The following is a 22,039-nucleotide window of genomic DNA, read 5'->3' on the forward strand; positions in this document are numbered from 1 at the left end:
AAGCAGCAATTAACTCAGTCCAAACCCCCAGTCTCATCCCTTCAGTTTAGAGAGCATGAACAAGGACTATGCACTACTCATATTTTCAAAGAAGAGCTCAAATGGTGCATGAGACCCTGTACAATGGCAAACTTCACCTAGGGAAACAAAATGACTCTCCAGGGATGGACATGAAAGGCTTTTTACCACTTGGGAGATGGGATTTCTGGATATGACTAAGGCGTTGAAGTCCAAAACTATGTAAGTTACTCATGAAAATGTGACAAATACGATGTATGGTGGGATTCTGAAACTCTTACTCTTGCTAAGGTACAAGAGTACCTTATTCTACAAATTGTTCCACCAATAAATACAGGTTGCAGCATCTGGTCCATTCAGGGGTAGATGTCACAATTGCAGGGCTAGCTGCCCTTCCAACTCCCACTCAGTCTCTCTGAGCACATGCCCTGAAGTACCTTTCTCTCTCCTGAGGAGAAACCACATGATTTTCCTTGGGATGCAACACCCTACGCATCATTGGGTACCTACAGTTCTTCCCTGAAAGAGCTGGTGACCAGTGGATTACTGTGACTCAGAACAGACTTCTTAAAACCAAATATTGTTTATTCTTAGCCACTTGAATACAGCTGATCACAAAAGAAAGAAGTTTTAAAAAGCCAAACACCATAAGGACTACACACATGCCAATCTTACCTGAAGTGTTACCCCTCTTAAAATGGAGACCTAGCAGATCTAACTTCCCAATCACCCCATCCTCTGGAACCTTAGCATATGCCTGCACTACCATTAAAACACCCTTGGCTGGCCTATGTCAGCTGACTCAGGCTCTTGGGACTCATGTTTCAAGGCTGTTTAACTGCAGTATAAACAGTGCCTTTTCTGTAAAAAAAAAAAAAAAAAAAAAAAAGGAAGAAAAGAGGAGCCAGTACCTTCCTCTTACCCCCATTACCAGCTTGGATTTTTAACCAATTATTTGATAAAAGATTTGTAGTTGTGTTTTTTTCATGAGATCATACTTACTTGATTAACTGCCTCACCTCAACACTCCACACGAAAGCTACTGAAAGCATTTTATCTTTATCTTTCAAAGTTAAAGAAATTTTATGAGCAATGTATACATACTAAGAAATAAGTCATTCAACACATTTTTACTTGTTAGCAATTACCCTCAGTTTGCTGCACCCATGGAGTGACAAGTTATTTCTCACATCAAATCTTGCTGCACCTATGGACTGACAAGTTATTTCTCATAGTAAACCTTCTTCATCCTATTACTCCTATCTACACACATAGATAACACATTTATGATGTTATGCTCCCCCCCCACCATCAAAGAAACAACATTTTTGAATTTACAGTTTTATAGAAGGCTCCACCCTTCTCTCCTTGGACTAAATTTCCAGACCCACAAAAAACTCACAGCTGAAGCTTAACCATAACTTGTTGACCCAAACAGCACCAGGGCAAGCCACAAAAGGTTTTACACAAAGAAAATGGTACCCCCACCCTCAAAAAAGCCAACTTCTGAAATGATAGCTTTTATCAGTCCTTCAAAAACAACTCCCAGATTTTCTTAACCCAGACCATTCTTCTGTCCTAGGGGAGCCTCAATATTTTTCCCAATGAGATCTTCGTGAGTTCAGCCAGTACAAGTGGTCTTTTGTGTACCCGATAAGAGACTGAATGTAAAAACCTAAGCCTGTGAACAAATGCTTATGCATGTATATCTTTAATCACAAATACAATTAGGCACGTACTTCAATGTTTGCAAGACCAGAGCCATGATCATGAACTATGATGAGGAAAAAAAAAAGCAGTAGTTAAAGCATGTATAAATACATGATTATCAATAATCTAATTTAAGAAAAAACAACTGGCCAAATCATGCAAATGAGAGAGAATATACAATGTAGTATCTATTCGATCTGAACACATCCACACATCAAAATTTAGAGAACGAAAAGACCAGAGTCCAGTGTTTTTCAGCTTTTTCTCATTTGCAGACCCCTAAAAAAGTCCAAATGCAGGTGCCAATCCTTTTAGAAGTCTTAGACATAGTCTATAGACCCCCCTCTGATGCTATGTTGACAACACCACTGATGTAGTCCTTCTTCTTTGTACCTGCAATTTACTCCTCCCTCCTTTGCCCAATCCATGTTTTAAACAACTGAAGCAGTGAGATCTAGAACAAGTAAATATTATTGTTGAAGGGAACAAGTAAGATAGATATTTCAGCATGTGTTGTTGAAATGGTACATTTTTTTTTAAATGTACAGGTGTATCCAGTGAAGGCTACATCTGGAAATATTTCCACATGAACATTGCTCTTCTCCTATCCCAAGAAAACAAAATACCTTCACACATTGTCAACCAAGACACATGAAATCTACCAAAGTGGAGGAGAAGGAGCTAATGTGGTTCTTCATGGACTGCAACCAAAGCAAGAGGGATTTTCTGTACAGCTTTTGAAAATGAATACATTGTCTGTATTTATGTGGCTGTTGTTAATTATAGCTATATGGTACTTTCTGCTTTCTGTGCTCATTATTCTTTATCTTTCACCAAGTGCAAATTTGCAAGATAACTGGACATTTCACACCTGGAGACCCTGGCATTCTTTCATCAGTGCTCATTTGCATTCTCATTAGTATGCATGAGGATTTCTTTGAACTTTAGTACTCCTACTGGCACATAGTACATTGTAACAAGCGTGAAAGTGAGCATGCAAATTAAGACTCCCATTAATCACTAAGTGTTACCAAACCAAAAAAAAAAACCAAAAAACTCACCCTAGAATAGTCGGGCAGTAAAATGCTGCATAAAGCATGCAATTCCTTGAGCCTCCATAGGCACTGAAAATGACTGATATCCTGTCAGGAGCACTGCTGACATGAGCTGAGATATTAACTGAGATTCTATCACTAAATCTGTAGGTGACCATTCAAAATTACAATTACAGAAAGGTTATCACTTGTCTGCATCCAAAAGATACTGCCATAGCAAAATACATATCATTTATTTTCCTCTCTTATACAAAGTGGAAAGCGTTACATAGCAGGACAGCTTTATCTAATCACAAAGTTATCTATGTTTATACTGTCGACATGAATTCTTTCAATACCAATACTTTAAATGAATTCAATATAATAATACAAAGGAAACTATACAATGAAGGCTTCCTTTTGCAATAAAACTTGGCTTTAATTTGTACGTAGAGATAACGAACAGCGGACTAAGGGGAATGGAGGGATTATGATTTTACTTTTGCAATATCATGCAAGTCTGAGTTTTACACAGGGCTCGAAGTATATTCCAAGCCTTTGTAAAAATCATGGCTTTAAGTTGCCAGGAGATTGAAGAATGTGGAGCTTTCAAATTAAACTAAGAAGGTCAGGACAAGAGAACTGGGGAGGCACTCAATAGGAATGACACTTCAGCCTCACAGAGTTTTATAACCCCTCAGCACTGAGGGGTAGCAGTATTAATCTGCATAGAATCATAGAAGAGTAGGACTGGAAGGGACCTCAAGAGGTCATCGAGTCCAGCCCCCTGCCCTCATGGCAGGACCAAGCACTTTCTAGATCATCCCTGAAAGCCATCTATCTAACCTCTTCTTAAATATCTCCAGTGATGGAGATTCTACCACCTCCCTTAGCAATTCGTTCCAGTGTTTGATCACCCTGACAGTTAGGAACTTTTTCCTAATGTCAAACCTGAACCTCCCCTGCTGCAATTTCAGTCCATTGCCTCTTGTTCTATCCTCAGAGGCAAGGAAGAACAAGTTCCCTCCCTCTGCATTGTGACACCCTTTTAGATACCTGAAGACTGCTATCATGTCCCCCCTCAATCTTCTCTTTTCCAAACTAAACAAGCCCAATTCTTTCAGCCTTTCTTCATAGGTCATGTTCTCTAGACCTTTGATCATTCTCATTGCTCTCCTCTGGACCCTCTCCAATTTCTCCACATTCTTCCTGAACTGCGGTGCCCAGAACTGGACACAATACTCCAGCTGAGGTCTAACCAGCACAGAGTAGAGCGGGAGAATGACTTCTCGTGTCTTGTTCACAACACACTTGTTAATGCATCCCAGAATCATGTTTGCTTTTTTTGCAACAGCATCACACTGTTGACTCATATTTGGCTTGTGCTCCACTATAACCCCTAGATCCCTTTCTGCTGTACTCATTCCTAGGCAGTCCTTTCCCATTCTGTATGTGTGACACTGATTGTTCCTTCCTAAGTGGAGCACTTTGCATTTGTCCTTATTAAACTTCATCCTGTTTACCTCAGCCCATTTTTCCAGTTTATCCAGATCCTTTTGAATTACGACCCTATCCTCCAAAGAAGTTGCAACCTCTCCCAGCTTGGTATCATCTGCAAACTTAATAAGTGTACTTTCTATGTCAATATCTAAATCATTAATGAAGATATTGAACAGAACCGGTCCTAAAACAGACCCCTGCGGAACCCCACTAGTTATACTTTTCCAGAAGGATTGAAAACCATTAATAACTACTCTCTGTGTATGGTTATCCAGCCAGTTGTTCACCCACCTTATAGTAGCCCCATCTAAGTTGTATTTGCGTAGTTTATTGATAAGTATATTATGTGAGACTGTGTCAAATGCTTTACTGAAGTCTAGGTATACCACATCCACCGCTTCTCCCTTATCCACAAGGCTCGTTATTCTACCAAAGAAAGCTATTAGATTGGTTTGACATGATCTGTTTTTAACAAAACCATGCTGGCTGTTCCTTATCACCTTACCACCTTCCAAATGCTTGCAGATGATTTCTTTAATTACCTGCTCCATTATCTTTCCTGGCACAGAAGTTAAGCTGACTGGCCTGTAGTTTCCCGGGTTATTCTTGTTCCCCTTTTTATCAATGGGTACTATATTTGCCCTTTTCCAGTCTTCTGGAATCTCTCCCGTCTCCCACGATTTTCCAAAAATGATTGCTAAAGGCTCAGATACCTCTTCTATCAGCTTCCTGAGGATTCTAGGATGCATTTCATCAGGCCCTGGTGATTAGCAGACATCTAATTTTTCTAAGTAAGTTTTAATTTGTTCTTTTCGTATTTGAACTTCTAAACCTACCCCTTTTTCACTAGCATTCTCTATGTCAGGCATTCCTTCAGATTTCTCATGGAAGACCGAAACAAAGAAATCATTAAACATCTCTGCCATTTCCAAATCCCCTGTCACTGTTTCTCCCTCCCCACTGACCAATGGCCCTACCCTCTCCTTGGTCTTCCTCTTGTTACCAATGTATTTGTAAAAAGCCTTCTTGTTTCCCTTTATGCTTGTAGCTAGCTTGAGCTCATTTTGTGCCTTAGCCTTTCTAATCTTGCTCCTGCATGCTCACGTTGTTTGCCTATATTCGTCCTTTGTAATTTGTCCTAGTTTCCATTTCTTATACGATTCCTTTTTTATTTTGAGATCATGCAAGCTCTCCTGGTTAAGCCAAGGCACTCTTTTGCCATGTTTTCTATCTTTCCTACGCAGCGGGCTAGCTTGCTTTTGGGCCCTTAATAATGTCCCTTTGAAAAACTGACAACTCTCCTCAGCCGTTTTTCCCCTCAGTTTAGCTTCCCATGGGACCTTACCTACCAGCTGTCTGAGTTTACCAAAATCTGCCTTCCTGAAATCCATTATCTCTATTGTACTGTTTTCCCTTCTACCCTTCCTTAGAATTGTGAACTCTATGATTTCATGATCACTTTCACCCAAGCATCCTTCCACTTTCAAATTCTCAATAATTTCCTCCCTATTTGTTAAAATTAAATCTAGAACAGCTTCCCCCCAGTAGCTTTTTCAACCTTTTGGAATAAAAAGTTGTCTGCAATACAATCCAAGAATTTATTGGACAGTCTGTCCCCTGCTGTATTAGTTTCCCAACATACACCTGGATAGTTGAAGTCCCCCATCACCACCAAATTCTGGGCCCTGGATGATTTTGTTAGCTGTTTAAAGAAAGCCTGTTTAAAGAAGGCCCCTTCCACCAGGCTAGGGGGCCTGTAGCAGACTCCTAGTAGGACCTCATCCTTGTTTTTCACTCCTCTGAGTCTAACCCAGAGACTTTCAACCCATCCATCTCCTACGTCCATCTCCACCTCTGTCCAAGTGTGTATATTTTTAATATACAAGGCAACACCTCCTCTCTTCTTTCCCTGTCTGTCCTTCCTAAGCAGGCTGTACCCTTCAATACCAACATTCCAATCATGAGTATTATCCCAACAAGTTTCTGTGATGCCAACGATACCATAGTTGTATTCATTTATTAGTACTTGCAATTCTTCTTGTTTATTTCCCATACTTCTTGCATTTGTATATAGGCATCTCAGACATTGATTTGGTTTTGCCTCCCAGTTTTGCCCTGGCCCTCTTTTTACTCTCCCAGTGTAGCCCATACTCCCTCCCATTTCAAGTTCATCTCCCAGGTATCCATGCTCTCCACTTACCTGCAGGCTTTGCTCCCCTGCCCCCGTCAAACCTAGTTTAACCTAGTTTTGCATCTTCGCAAAACAAAGCAAGCAGTCCTGTAGCACCTGTAGTCACTTAGGACTGAAACATAAAGGCTCACTTCAGAATCTGGAAAAGTGGTTTTCACTGTACATTTAGATCTACATTAATATCTGTGGAGAATATGGAGTAATGTGTACTATTTTTATGAAAATTGTGTGATTCCGTTAACCCACTCGTTGTGCTGCTACCCAGTTGGTATTAAAGAGTCAACTTCTTTTTCCGCATAAACCTGCCATGCGCTAAGCAGGGAGGGAGAAGGTGTTCTTGAAGGAGACCATCCTTAGGGGAAATTAACAAGTGAAAAGGCTGGGACCTGACAGAACAAAAGGGACAGTCACAACCCAGATAAAGCCAGGTTGCTTCAGATCTCTAGAGAAGAAAGAAGTAGGAAATCCCGGAAAGAGAGGAGAGACAGATGTTAAAACCACAGAGGTAAGATTTGGAGACCAGAACAAAAGGAAAGGCTTCCTTAGAGGGTGGAAAACTCTGGTTACTGGAGTAACCAAAGCTGAAGGAAATGGGCAGAAAGAAGACTCCATGATTTGGAAAAGTCAAAAGCTAGAGGATTTGGACCTAAAATGCTGAAAGGACAACTTAGTTCACAAAGACCACTCATGAGGAAACAGGCTGCGTCTACACTACCAAGTTCTTTCGAAAAAAACTGGGCCTTTTCCAAAAGAACCAATGTCACACATCTATGCACAAAACACGCTTTTTCAATCTAAAAATCAAAAGAACACAGCACTTTTCCTGGCAGCCCTCTTCCTCGACCAGATAGGAAGAATGCCTTTTTCCAAAACAGTCTCAGAAAAATATGTGTAGATGCCCCAGGGGCCCTTTTTTCAGAAGAGCAGTCCTCATGGTGCCAGATTTTTCGATCCCCGGCCCATTCTTTCAAAAGAGAGGGGACTGTGTGCACGCTCTCTACCAAAAGAGCAGACTGATTTTTTTGATCTGCTTTTTTGCGTGTGGATGCAATCTTTTGCTTTGAATATCACAAGGTCCCAAAGAGATGAATTACAAACCAGAGTGCCCACAAGAGAAAAAGGGCCTTTCTACATTACTATTGGAGAGGATCTGGGAGAGGATAGAGGGAAGGGATGGGTGTCAGCAATGCTCTCCTGGCCAGTGGGATTCCACTCACAAACAGGGAACCAGATAGAGTCAGTACCTGGGAAATGTGCCACAAGGGCCAGAATTACACACGGTGTCTAGAGCCTGTCAAGTGACAAAGGAGAGCTTAAAAGTACAAGTGCCCAGCATGCAGGGCCCAAACACAGCAGTATAGTGAGTGTCCAACAGGGGGAGTTTGACCAGAGCTGATATAATGACTAATTTAAAACATTCAACATTGTAAAACTCATTTCTGTATTTGCATCCTCTACTATTTCGCACTTTTTCAGGCACAGCTGTTCATCACTAAATTACTAATATATTTCCTAAACTATGTAAACAGATGTAATCTAAACTAAAACGACTCTACCAAATTTTCACCTTTAAAACTGTACAGGGAGCTCAAACATGTAAGAATACAGGGTTCCCAAAGAGAGCTGGTTGGAAAAACACCTATGTGATTTGTGTAAAGCAAAATGCTTCATGGAGAGTGCTCGATTTGATGAAGCTCTAACCGAACCCATTCAAGAGTCCATCTAACAAACTCTACTTCTCCATTATGTTTTGATACCCTGCTAACTCACCCACCTGGCTTAGTCTCAGTACTGGACTGCTTTGCAAACAGGGACCTCAAGGCTTCCTGCATCTGAAGACTGCCTGACAGCCAGGGCTCCGCTCCCTTTGCAGCAAGCCGACTTGTTTTAGGGGGGTTATTCCAAACTGGAATTAAACCAAATTTCAAAAATCCTACCTGAAACAACATTACTTTTCCTCACACAGCTCTTTTCCCAAACTCTGCTCAACTGATGACTATATTGGCTACTTACCAGAAGACTGCAACTTGCACCTGGTTCATAAATGGAATACATTGCAATTGCCCTCATCTTTAACACAGAGATGCAATTCATGGAGAATACAAGTCCCAGTGTGGCACACAACTTGTTTGCTTACATAAAGTTAGAGCATTTCATGCTGGCAGCAGAAGCCTCTGTAGGTCACATGTTCACATAAAAGATGGTGATGGCCCCACTGGCTGTACTGTAAAATGCTGTTGGTTGCATTTGACCTAGAAGAGCCGTTCTGGCCAAAGGGAACCCTGGTTGCTCGCTGCATGATTCTAAGATGCCCAGACTAAGCATGGGAGAGACAGCAGATCCCAGGCATGAAGACCTGGGAGGGGAAAGAGAAACCTTGCACTATACAAACTTAAGAATGGACTTTGTATTATTTAAAACTTATTTTATATCAATAAACCAAGTCCCTGGGAGGGGGTGGTTTTGATGAAGAAAAAACTTTGAGATGTTTTATTTTAACAAGGCACAGGAGGCCCAGTTACAGCTTAGCAAAATGGGGTCCTGGCCCACAACTAATACAGGATTTTTGGTTCTCATGGGAGTGAAGAAAATTTTGAAAAGATTTAACTAAGTGTAACAAATGCCGCCTGAGCATTGTAACCAAAAGTTCTGCTGATGCCAACTGGCGGAAGGAACAAACAATATACAGGGTTTTACAGGGACCCCCTAGGTCAGATATGGGCACAGTAATTCACCAAAGGGTGGCATGTGAGATCTCGACCAAGAGTCAGTAGCCCATCGGTCATAATAACTGCAAAAGGAGTTGTGTCTAGGGATGTAAAATCCCATTTAATTAGTTAAATGGCTAAACATTAAGTTTAGCCAATTACCTGATAAAAAGGGGAGGGGGAGGATGGTGAGTTACTCTAGCCAGGCTGGAGCACGACCAGGGTTGGAGCTGTTCTGGCCTCGCTGGAGCGCCCCTGCCCAAGGCACTCCCAGGCTGGGACAGTTGCTGATGGACGCTGTTCCGGCCACAATGGAGCACCCCTTGGGCATGGTGGGCCATGCAGGGCCCAGCCTCCCACCATTTAATTGTAACTGGTAAACCTCATCCATTGAGGATGAGGCTTACCTGGTTAACCAGTTAGACGTTAACATCCTTAGTTGTGTCTAGACTAAAAGTATGTGACAAGTCTCAGACACATACCTTTCAACCAGGAAGAAAAAGACTTATCCCTCTGTCTGTTCATGTCTCACCATGGATACAAGTTGCATACTAATCAGAAGATTGTGGAATGTTCAAGAGATGAAGACAACTGTGGCATCTTCAAGAGAAACTTACAGAGAAATATCAATGAAGAAGGGCATCCTGTTTTAAAAGTTAAAAATAAAGGATTGTTGGGGTATAACTGAGGGTTGCAGACGTACCCCATGGATCGTCACCAAAAAAGGAAGCTGACAATGACTTGTCTCATGAATGGACCATCACAACCAAGCTTGGTTTTAAAAAACATGGGAAGAACTTTGGATCAACATCAAAATACGACATGAAAGTATCTACAGTAGAACCTTAGAGTAACAAATTGACCAGTCAACCACATACCTCTTTTGGAACCAGAGGTACACAGTCAGACAGGAATAGAGACAAAAAAGAAACAATCAGACCAAAAAGACACCATACGGCACTGTGTTAAACAAACTACTACTTAAAAAAAAAAAGGAGGGAGGCAGAGGGAGGCAGCAGTTTTTTTGCTTAGTAAAATTTCAAAGCTGTATTAAGTCAACCCTTAGTTGTGAACTTTTGAAAGTACAACCATAATGTTTTGTTTAGAGTTATGTATGCCTTCCATTCCCAAGGCATTTGTGACACTGAAGAACAACCACAGTTGCATAAGCCTAGGCTCTAGAATGCACACTATGATTTTGTTGTATATGTAATCATTTGTTTCCAATATTTCAATCTCTTGAATACTTTAGTAACTCAACTTTTCCTCTTTTTCTCTATAAATACATCTGTGTGATTTGTGTGTAGGAAGAGGAGCGTTGACCTGAGGTGAAAAGGATAAGCTGAGGTGTCCTGTTTCTTTAGGAGCAGTGAATCTGAAATCTGCAGAACATCCAACGGAGCACAAGCCAAACACTCCCGGGAGATGCTTGGAGGCTGGAACATGGCTATCAGTCACCTGCAGAAAGACAGCAGGAGCTGCATGGGAGCACAAGAAAGTGCTCATACTGCCTGTAGCAGGTGGAATTGGGGATCTCACCACAGCAGGTACAAACGAGGTAGGTGGTAGTGATGTACCTCACAGCCCGGGGTGCCAAACATGCAGGTGACTTGTAACGACAGTTGACACTGTATGAAGTGCCCTTTCATTTTAAATCTTAAGCTGCTGCACTAGGGACCCCCTATCAACACCACCTCACCACAAGACTTGGTTATGTGACCCTTCCTATCACCCTTCCTCATGGCTGTGAGGGTGTGATGTCAACTGGGGCACTCTGCTTGGGTTGACAGGGACTCAAATTTCCCTTTTCTGAAACAGACCACCATCCTCCTGGACACAGGGTCATGGGACTGAAAGGAGAGCCCAGACTACACAGAAGAGTGACAGGCCCCACCAAACAAGCAGCCAGGCAGCTGCATGGGTGTTCCCCTGCTATTGTCACCCCAAAGAGTAACAGATGCCACCACAACAAGGCTCTGCTTCACTTCAAGAATTCACAACCTTCCATTCTGCTACTTAATGTGGGAAGACAAGCCAGAATCCATGTAGGGCTGATCATACACTTGAAGTCACTGAGAAACTTAATTCCCTGGCTACCTAAATCAGGCCCCTCCAACACAGCAAAACCACACTGATCCTGCTGTGGTACTGGGCCTTCTAAACCTATACTCAAGGAGCCAGAATTTAGCCCTTTCCATTTATTTCAGTCATCCACAGTTCCACAACACAATATATCAGTTGTTAACATTTCAGCTCACAGCAATGAAAAATCCACTTAGCATCACTGGCTCTCTGAATTATTTTTGCACTTATCTGTCATAAAACGCACTGCATACCTCCTCTGTTCAAACAATGGATGGGAATCAAAGAGGTTGGAATCTATTCTTTCTATTCCATGATAGGCTCTGTACTTAAAATGAAAACAAAATTACCTATTTATTTTTTCCATTCCTTTGTGCACCTTTCCAATTCAACACTGCCACAGTCACAAATAATTTTTTAGGATAATTACAAGGATGAGCAAGTGTGGTGTTAAAAAGGCAAATGCAGGTAATAAAAATGTGGTTGGCTGCACATGTTGTTTCCTTCAAGCTAGAAAGCTAAACAAACACCCTTTGTTTGGCAACACCGAAAGTCATCTCTAATTACGTGTCTTCGTTGCAGTGTTAACTCAGGCTCTTACTCAAGAGTTGTCTCTAACCTGGCTTCTGCCCACACAAAAACCTATGACCTGAGTTACACTGTGATTTCAATGCAAACTAGCAGGCCAGTCTCGGGTATAGGCTAAAGTTCAAGTGCTCCTTTCACTCCAGCTGGTAATCTGCCCCCTTGTCTGTAAGGTGCAGGCTGAAGCAATTTGAAGTGTAGTCTTCCAATGCCTTCCCACAATTCCTCCTGTGTGCACAGAATGATAAACAAGAGGGCCCACAACTAACTGGGAAAGAATCATTGAGCGTCAATTTACGGCAGCACTAGTCACCAGAAGACATGTACCCATAAGTCCAGAGGTGGAAAATGTACCCCAAAATTACTTGAGTAAAAGTGCAGCTGCTTTCACGTCTGGATACCTGAGTACAATCTAGATGTGACGTGTATGTGTGTGTACGTGCACGTGTGTTATACTTCATTAGTTTTCCAGAGGGACACCAGTGACTTGCACTTAAGTACATTCCCCCCAAAGCAACTGCACTTTTGCTCAAGTAACTTTTTGGGTACTTTTTCCACCTCTGCAGAAGTCTTAGCAACACACCTGAGCAAGTACAGACCCAGGAATATGAGGGTGGCCACTCAGACATGGCACCAATCACCTGCAGCAAGCACATACCCTGGAAAAGTTTTAGCTTAAATACCTTCTTTTCAGGATCTTTCTGTAAGATTACTCCCTCACTCTCAAAAATGCTCAGAATTTGTTAGAAGAAATTAAAATCATGGTCATGCAAAAGTGTATGCACCTTTTCACATGCTGACCCATTTCTTAAAGGAAAGCACATCGTTTTACTCACGCTTAAAACTGGATACTTTCAGAATTCACAATAGATGGATAGGATTAACTTAGTCTTCACGACGCAAAACAAAAAGGTCTCAGGAAAGAGCAAGTAAGTGTGTAGTCAAGTATTCCACTGACTACTTTTTAAGTATTTTGTACTTTCAAGGTTACATGAAAATAAAAACAAAACCCAAAACATTTACCTTCCCATTCTGTTGGCAGGTCACCCTGTTCATATTCATGTGGTTTTTGCTTTGCAGCTTCTACAAATCTTCTCTCTGGAATGGTCTGTCCTATTAACATAAATAAAGATTATATTTAAATTATACACCAACAGAACTTAGCAGCCAGGCAGATTATGCTTAGACAGATTTGCTGCTCTCTTGCCTAGCTGTGCTGTTGCAGTGCCCTGGTTCAGTTTCACCCTATTATTCTTGGCCTTTTCTGTCTGGACCACTTTAGAGTCCTGTGCCTTTTTGGGGGCCACACTTCAGGACTTTGGTAAAGGACCACAATGTATATGAAAAACAAATCTTCAGCCCACCTGGGCTCAACTGGCAGCTACCTCATCATAGGTACTGCTTTGCACAGTCTTTGTGTACCTTAATCCATCCCTTGGTCCAGGAGCTTGTGCCCTCCTCCCCTTATCTAGGATGTTGGGCAGGCTCCAGTTAGGTCTTCTTCTCTCACCTGGGAAAGCCTGTTTCTCCCTTTCTGCTTCACAGCCTTCCATCAAGCTGCTTCTGAGACAAAGGGAAGTCCCCTAAGTCCTCTTCTCTCAGTTTTTTCTTCTCCCCAAATGGCCTCACACAGTGCTTTATGGAAACAAACCTTGCTCTCCCCCAAGTTTGGTTTTCCTTCTAATCAGGCCTGGCCCACCCTCTAGGAGCAAGCAGGCAAGGGAACTGAATTCTCAACCCTTTCACAGTGTGTGCGCTGTATTTGAATGCAGTTAATTTTTATGTACACAAATATAAATCAATTGCACAAACTAAAAATGAAGGATCATCATGCAGGAGGTAAAAGACAGCCATCTACACATCACATTTCAAACTGCAAAATGTTTTATGCATACTTTTTAAGTTTAAGATCCCAAGTCATTCATATGCTATAGAACAAATCTGAAAACACAGTACTTCAGCATTAGTTCGTTGTGCAGTTTCTTGCATTAAGAATGTCATGCTGAGATCTGTCTGCTGAAACTTTCCCATAAATTGTGGCCGTCACACTCAAATATCATTAAGACAACAGTGGTCAAGGACTATAATCTTGAAATGGCTCCATAATTAGGTGGGAAACCAGCAGAGAGTCTGGGCATGATGTTTTCTAATTCACCACATTTGCCTACAACATAGGTCATAGCACGTCGTGCAAGAGGTAACTTCCATATTCCTCTCATGCACTGCAGAAAAAAGCATTTCACTAAGTATATTTCCCCATATAAAACAAATGGAGCACTAGCTCCAATGGTGGGAAATGAGAGATGGTGAAAGCCACTGCCTGCCTATAAAGGGTGGGTATAAGCAGGAATTCTACGTACACTGACAAATGCCATTTAAGGGGCTAATATGGCACCTGCTGGAGGAAGCAAATTTGTGAAAGTAGTTCTGCAAGTAATACATCTGCATGGGGGTAGTGTTAAGGTTTTAATATGTTGTCTGTAGTGCTTGATGGTTTAATCCAGCAAGTGATACGTGTTATTGGGTGGAGAAAAATATTAAAGTCCTTAGTTTTGTGGGTAGGTATGTTAGGAGTAGGACAGCCTTCAATGATGTAAAGTACTGGGTATTTTTGTATTTTGTCTTGAAACAATAGACTGAGGATATTTTCCTCCACTTCCTTGAAAGTGATGGGCATTTGTTGTAGTTAAAGGAACAGCTCTTGAAAAAGAGCTGCTCAGAGATGGTGCAGTCTTGGCAGAGCTGCAGAGGACATAGTCAAAAGTGCCTGTTGAATGTAAATCAGAACATGGATATCACTACACCATATCTGATTCATGTAATTTTACATCAACATATGAAGTTTACATACATGAAAAAAATATTTTTTGAACTAAACGTGTTCCTTTTATTTGGAAATTCCTATGCATGCTGTCATTAGAAAAAATAACAGCATGCTGAGGATCCTTCCTCAGTATTCATCTTTATTACAACACAGGCCAATCCTGCAAGAATCACAGCCTGGTGCCAAACTCTGAAAATTACTTCTCAAAGTCATTATTTTGAGGAACCATCATGGCATTGGCTTGGTGGCTTTTAAATCATATCTGCATCTTTGATGTGGATATGAAGATAATCAATGATGATAACTATCTGGTTTGCCTTGTCCCTTAATTTTTCCTCAGAGGACTTCTGCTTACAAGTCACTCGCATACAATTACCTACTTGAGAAAGATCATACAGAAGCCTTTTGGGATTTAAAGTAAGGCATTTTACAGAATACAGAAGCACTTCTTCATAATCAGATCCTGATTTCTTGAGCAGATATTACCTTATAGCTATTCCATTTCCTACAGCTATCCTGCCTGAACAATTTTTAAAATGAATCAGGAGTACCATTCTTCTCCAGTCTTCTGCGCATGAAATTGGGCCTTTATTCTAAACCACCTTCACACAAATTTGTAATGAGGCCGTCATTATGACAGTTCAAGAAGCTTCCCTTACAAGGTATATGTGAAGCAAAGCAACTCAAGGCACAGTTTAATATGCTATAGTTAAAATTTCAAAATAAATCCCATCTTCATGTGACATTAATAGATTTTAAAATATATATGACTAGGGCTGTTAATTAATTGCGGTCAATGCATGTGATTAACACAAAACACATTAACCAGGTAAAAACAGTCATGATTATTGACAGGTTTAACTGCACTTTAAGAATATCAACTTAAATTTATGATAAATATTTTGAATATTCTTCTACATTTTCAAATATATTAATTTCAATTATAACATGAATACAAAGTATACATCATTCACTTTATATTATACTTATTACAAATATCAGCGCTGTAAAGAGATAAACAAAGAGGACAGCATTTTTCAATTCAGTCCACTCAGTCTTACTCCTTACGCAGCCAATCACTAAGAACAACAAGTTTGTTTACATTTTAGGGAAGTAATACTGCCCCACTTCTTATTTGTAATGTCACCTGAAAGTTAGAACAGGTGTTTGCATAACACTATTGTAACCAATGTTGCAACATACTGATATGGCACATATGTTATACATTTGTATGACCCTTTAGAATCTACAAATCAAAACAAAGTTTCACACTGTTTAGGTTTTGAGTGCAGTTATATAAATAATAATTATCATAATTCTACATTTGTAAGTTGCAAATTCACAATAAAGTGATTGCACTACAATTACTTGTACAAAGTGTGTTTCAAAATAGGATGGCTCAACTACCACAAACAAACCCATCATACTGGCTTAGGCTCCTGAGAGCTAATAAAAGTCCTCTTTGCATATAGTTTTAAGAAGTCAATGTCACCTTGGTTTTGATGCCTTATTCAATAATCAATGCGGTGTTTTAATTTTTCCAATGCATTTTTACTCATTGTTCATAAAGTAAACATTTGAAAAAGACATATTCTGGTTCCAAGCTTTGAAGTACATATAACTAAGCTTAGTCATGTAAGGTTTTGCCAATTGACCATTTCCACACAATTTGCCACCTTTGTCTTTACCTGTATTCTCAGTCTTCCATGACTGTTCAGATGTGCCTGAGGCCTGTGGATCACATGTCTGAATGCACACAGATGGTTCAATGCACCAAATTATGTCATCACCATTTTCAAATGTGGCTCACGACTGTTTGCTGTCCTACTCTATACTCCTTAGCCAGACTGGTTCACCTCCTTCCACTGATCCTGGAGGATGCTTCAGAGAAATATGTCAGGAAATTCACTCTGTTTTACCTGAATTAACCAGGACTGTTGTCACCGATGCCTCCCTAACAGGTTGGGAGTACATCTGGGGTTACTGAAGGTCAGAGTCGGTGGCCAATCAGGAAGCATCACTGCTTTGACAACAGCTGGCAACTGACTCTCTGTATGCTCTTCTTCTTGTTTGATCATTTCACAAGTCATCCTCAAGCTGAAAGTGGATTGAACTTAGCTCATCCTCATTGCCCTTGCATATTGCAATCTTCTGCCACTACTGATTCAGCCTCCCATAACTCTTCCTCTTCATCAGACCTGCTCACACATAATCAAGGTAGCCACTCAGCTACCTGCATCTTCTGGGATGACTGCTCTGTGCTTAAATGAGGAACATCAATGTTCAGTGGCTGTTACTCAGTAGCAGAAAAACCTTAAAAAACAAACAAACAAACAAACAGCACAGAGATTCTCAAAAGGAATTCTTCACCTCCATCATCTTCTGAGGGAACCTGTTCCCTTATGAAATGTAAACACAGTGTTGGTGGCTGTAATGAGACCTCTATTCAAGCCTCTGGCCTTCTGTCTCCACTCTCTTGTCTAAAAACTGAATTGCCTGAAGTGTTAACATCTGAAAGGAGAGTTGCAGCCTTTGATGACACAGCCTCCTTACATGCAGTTTGCAAAAGACAAAGTGAGATCACAAATGCACCCCAAGTTCAGGTCTAAAGAGGTCTCTTGGGTATTGTATTTCTCGGTTTTCTTCTGACCTGAATTCATCCTTGAGAGAAACAGTGCCTTCGCAAATTAGATATATATGTCTGAGCTTCTACATGGACAGAACTAAGCCCTTCTGTGCTCTGCCACATCTGTTTGTGTCCTATGCAGACCACGTGAAAGGACAGGCAGTTTCCGCACAGATGACCTGTAACCATACAACTTTCTGCATCACGACTGCATAAGAAACAGCTGCTGCTACATCTGCTCTCTGGGTTTAAGCTCATTCCATGAAAGCTAAGTCAGCCATTTTTATGTGTAATAAAGCTTTTGAGCTTACCACAAACTGTACAAAATGTATGATTTAGAAGAAAGGAAAACAATATAAACACTGTATATGCAAGATTGTTGTTTACATACCTTACACATTCCCTTTTATTTAGTTATAAAATTGTTTAAGCTTTCATATGTTTAGTATATCAAATCCTACTACCTAATCAAATTTATTGCACATACACAGTACCTATTACTGCAAAGTTTCATAATAAAAACAGCAATACTCATAGAAAAATTTACCTCTGAAAGGCTGGGTATCTAAGCATGGATATGAATCAGTGAGGGACTAGGTGGAACATAAGGGCTAAACTAGAAAAGGATGACTTTAAATAAACTATTTACCATAATTAAAATACAAACAGTGAGTTTAAAAAATATAGTAAATTTATTTTTAAATTTTGTGTTGTTTCCTTTACCTACTGCTCAATGTTGTCTCATTAGATCACTAGCTCTTTGCACAGGGACTTGTCTTCTTATATTTCCACTAAGCACTCAGAACAATATGGCTGATATATAAATAAATCAAAGCATTTTGCATGGAAGTATTGTCATTGCACATAAACATTGCCCTAGTTTTGACTGCACAAACCACTGATGCAAGGAATGAGCAAAGCTCTGATGCTGGAGATACAATAAACAGGCTCTGATATTGAGGCAACCAATTAGCTAGGAAGAAAAGAATCATAACGAGGACGAAATTATACATTATAGATCATTAAACAAATCTTCTGAAACGCTAAACACCTGCAACTCCACCTGAAATCAATAGTTGTTGCAGATGATCAGCACTTCAGGGTCAATTTCTTAGGCCTCCACTCCAGCTGCAGAGTTTGCCATTAGCTTTATTGGTGTAGCCAACCAGGCTCGGGTTCCCCAGAAACGAGGCTGCACCCAGAAGGCGAGTGCTATATTTGGTTTATTGAAAGCGCGTGGCACCCGCGGCGGGAGCCCCAGAGATGGCGCAGTCACCCGTGGGGGAAGACCCGACGCGCCAGAGCTTCGCTCGGGGAGAGGCTCAGTAACAGGCCTCCTAACACTAGCTGATAAAGCTGAACTCATTAACATAAGATTGCCTAAAATTGCCTATGCATTCCTTATCACTATCTTTAGCGGCCTACTGCCAGCGTAGCCTTGGAGTCTTGGCAAGCGCGGCTTGTTCTGCAGCTGTTCCCACGGCAGTTAGTTTGCAGCTTTTTACCTTGCACAGACTGGTCTGTTTAGATTCTCCTCAGCATTCACAGAAGGGTCGATCTGCTCTCATGAGACCGTTACAAACTCTTCTCGCACTCTACAATTGGGGAAAAGATCTGATCCTAAGGTCAGTCAGAAACCGTTTAAGAGAGTTCTTGAACAAACTTAGCACTGAAAAACACACTCTATAATATCCAGCAGATAATCAGCCTTGTTGAACAGACCAGCCATCCCTTTGGTATTTCAGTACAGGGGCTATTCTATATCTACATCAATGCCACAGCCTATTTTCTTATGCTTTCAAAGAGCATGAGGAATTTTATGGAGGTTTAGGGTTTTTTATTGGCACTGTGACACACCTGATTTCCCATTCAAAACCAGAGAAAAATGCATTCACCATCAGGTATTATCAACTTTTACGGTGCTCTGAACTTCCTACTTCTTTGCCATTCCCTGATTGTCTGCTGTGCGTATAGAGTCCCCCAACATTTAACAGTAATCTCCAGGAATTAAAAAAAGTAGCTGGGGGACAAAGACCGGAGAGGACATAGCTTGGAAGCTGTCTGGAATCCTCAATACAGGGTTTCTATGTGCACACACATAAAAGGCGTGACATTCCCAGATGTTATTTCTATTGCTCTCAGGTCATAGCCTCACAGATGCATTATCCTCAGACACCATATATGTAGCATATGTTCTGGTTAATCTGAAGAGCCCCACTAGTGGCCTTGACTGCCTGCTGTGATGAGTTTATTTACAAATGAGATATATAGGATTTGGATTCATATCCAAGAAATTGAATACCAGAAGTGCAAGTTCCAAAATTATGTCCCACTGGTGGGTGGGACTCAAAACAGTTTCTGAAGAGATAGACATCTATGATCATCTGTCACTTAGACAGAAATCAGGTTATTATTCTGGGAGACAATCTGGAAGACACTGACTCTCTTCTCCAAGGAACTGTTCCATATGCTATCAACAATCTGTTAAAGTACTTTGGGACATGGGGATCAAATAATTTAAATGGACATATTCATTCTGAGATGTATTTCCATGATGCTAGTCAAGTCTAACTACTAGATGTGCTACTAGAAGATAGACAAGTCATAGAATTCTCAGACTCCAAAGCTTCTACTAGTCTTTCCAATGCAGTTATATACAAAGCCAAATGTGAAGGAACTAGGAAGTCATATTCGCACTGACCAAAGCAGTAATGAAGACAAGTCCTGAAGAAGTCTTGTGTTTTGGTGGTGGTGTTGATTTCCCATCCCCATTGTGTCCAGTACCAGCAGTTGGATGTAATTAGGGTCCATGCACAGCAGAAGTGGGAAGCCTTCAGTGTCATCCTCAGGATGCAGATGAGAGGGGCACAAGGGAGGCTTTGGAAAACCCCAATCTCCTGCTCCTAGGTACTGCTGAGGTAGCAGATACTCCCTGGACAGAAGATAGACTGATGCTGACCTGGACAGTGACAGGCCTAGGCCTGGGCCAGGTTGTACTCCCCAGGCGTCCAGAATAGCCAGGTACTGGAGGTTACCACTGAGGCCAGGAGGGTGGGGGAAGCTGCTGTGCAGCAGGGTGGTGCCGAGACCAGTGACCAGAGAACCTCCATGTAACTGATTCTGCCTTGAACTCAGACAACATTCCAATGCGGACCAGGGTGCTGCTGAGAATCCCGGTGTCAGTAGTGGCCGTGGATCATGGATGCCGCCTTGCCCATGCCGCACCACTGGGGTGGAGGCATCAGTGCCAATGTCGGTACTGTTGACAGTGCCCAGCTCAGAGCCACATCCCTAGAGGGCACCAAGGACTTATTTCTGGGTCCTGCTGCTGGTGCCGACCCACTCAGTGCCACTGGGCAGTCAAGTGGTTGGTGCGATGCTGTTGGTGCTGCCTATGGGTCACAGGTCAATTCGATGAGAACCCTAGTGGCCTGAAATGTGCATGGGGTGGACAGCTGGCCCAGGTCATTGACTCCCATTTCAGTCAGACTGGGGGAGTCTACACAGATGGGGCTCAACAGCTCCACAGTCTGACCTGGAGCTTGTTGCGCACTGAACGAGTGGTGTGTTGTGGACTAGCCCACCTGAAGACACACTCTTGCCACATGCTGGGGTAGGGAGCACTTTCTCTCCTTGTGCGGGATCAGCGACTGGGACCAGTGGTGCACATTGGTGCTGGGTCTCAGCACAAAGAGTATTTCCATGATACCAAGAATCCACGCAACAAAGCCGAAGTGCAGTGAGTTGCAGTGACCGGTGCTGGATCCATTTGCAGGCTCGCTGTTGCTTCCATCAGTAGAAGCAACAGCTGAGTATCTCCTTTTTGTATGTGGTTTGAACTCTCTACAGACTTTACAATGGTCTGCTTGTGACCTTATCCCAAACACTAAGAGTCGTGAGTCAGCCTCCCAGTGGAGGAAAGAGGTAAGGGGTTTGCGGGGGTCAGGTTCAGCAAGGGGAGCAGGGGTCGCCTGAAAGGCAGGTATTGCTGGGGGGCCTAGAGGATGGTGGGGGCAGCTGCGGCTGCCAGCCACTAGGTAACGTCCTTGAAATCCAGAGGGGGCAAGGCAGTGGGGGCAGAGGCAGAGGGAATGGTGACAGCAGAGGAAGAAGTGGTGGCAGCTGCGGGTGACTTGGCTGCAAGTAGCAGCTGCGGGTGGCTGGTGACAGCATCCGAGACACATTTGTTGGTCCCATGCCTGCACCTGCCACTGCCGGTCCCCTACGCACTATGCCTCATCATCCCACAGCTGCTGCTCCTCCAGCAGCTTCGCAATCCTCCAGAGGGTCCCCTGGCCCTCATGGGCCTGGTGACAAGCCCTCTGGCCACAGGCTTACCCCTACCACAGTGGGGTGCCAGCCCACCCCAGTGCTGGTGGTCCTGGTGGCATGCCCAGCTCCGGCTCCTCCCTGGGGCTGGCTGGCTCTGATGGAGAGGTGGGGCTGGCCTGGCCCTCAGAGGGTGGCAGCTGTAAGGCAGACAAGGAGAGAAGGACTCACTGTCTCTCCTCCACATGGCCCCCAAAGCCCTGCCCCACATCAACCACAAGCAACAGCCCCCACTCTGGGCTCAGGGGATAGGGATGTACCTGGAGCACAGGCAGGCCCTGTTGCACAGGGAGTATGTGGTGCCCTGGGGCCCATGCTGGGCCCTGTGCACACACACAACCCCCAACCCACGGCCTATCAGCTAAAGGGGGGTGTCTGGCCACTGTGGAGTCCCTGCATGGGAGGCATGTGGGCCAGGAACAGCCTGGTCCT

The 22,039-nt window shown here is 42.4% G+C and overlaps 1 protein-coding gene across 2 annotated transcripts in view; it reads right to left on the reverse strand.

The window, feature by feature from the left end:
* Positions 1-22,039, reverse strand: part of NDUFAF2 (NADH:ubiquinone oxidoreductase complex assembly factor 2) — a 112,738-nt gene that overhangs the window by 36,534 nt on the left and 54,165 nt on the right. Inside the window, exon 2 of one of the 2 annotated variants that reach the window (XM_074995539.1) lies at positions 12,852-12,941. The exons of the other annotated variant lie outside the window; for it this stretch is intronic. Within the exon in view, the coding sequence (XP_074851640.1) occupies positions 12,852-12,941 (90 nt within the window). The remainder of the gene's footprint in view (positions 1-12,851; positions 12,942-22,039) is intronic. 2 annotated transcript variants of the gene reach the window in all.

This window comes from Carettochelys insculpta, chromosome 5 (genome assembly GCF_033958435.1).
Source record: "Carettochelys insculpta isolate YL-2023 chromosome 5, ASM3395843v1, whole genome shotgun sequence".
In the NCBI taxonomy this organism is placed as follows: domain Eukaryota; kingdom Metazoa; phylum Chordata; order Testudines; family Carettochelyidae; genus Carettochelys; species Carettochelys insculpta.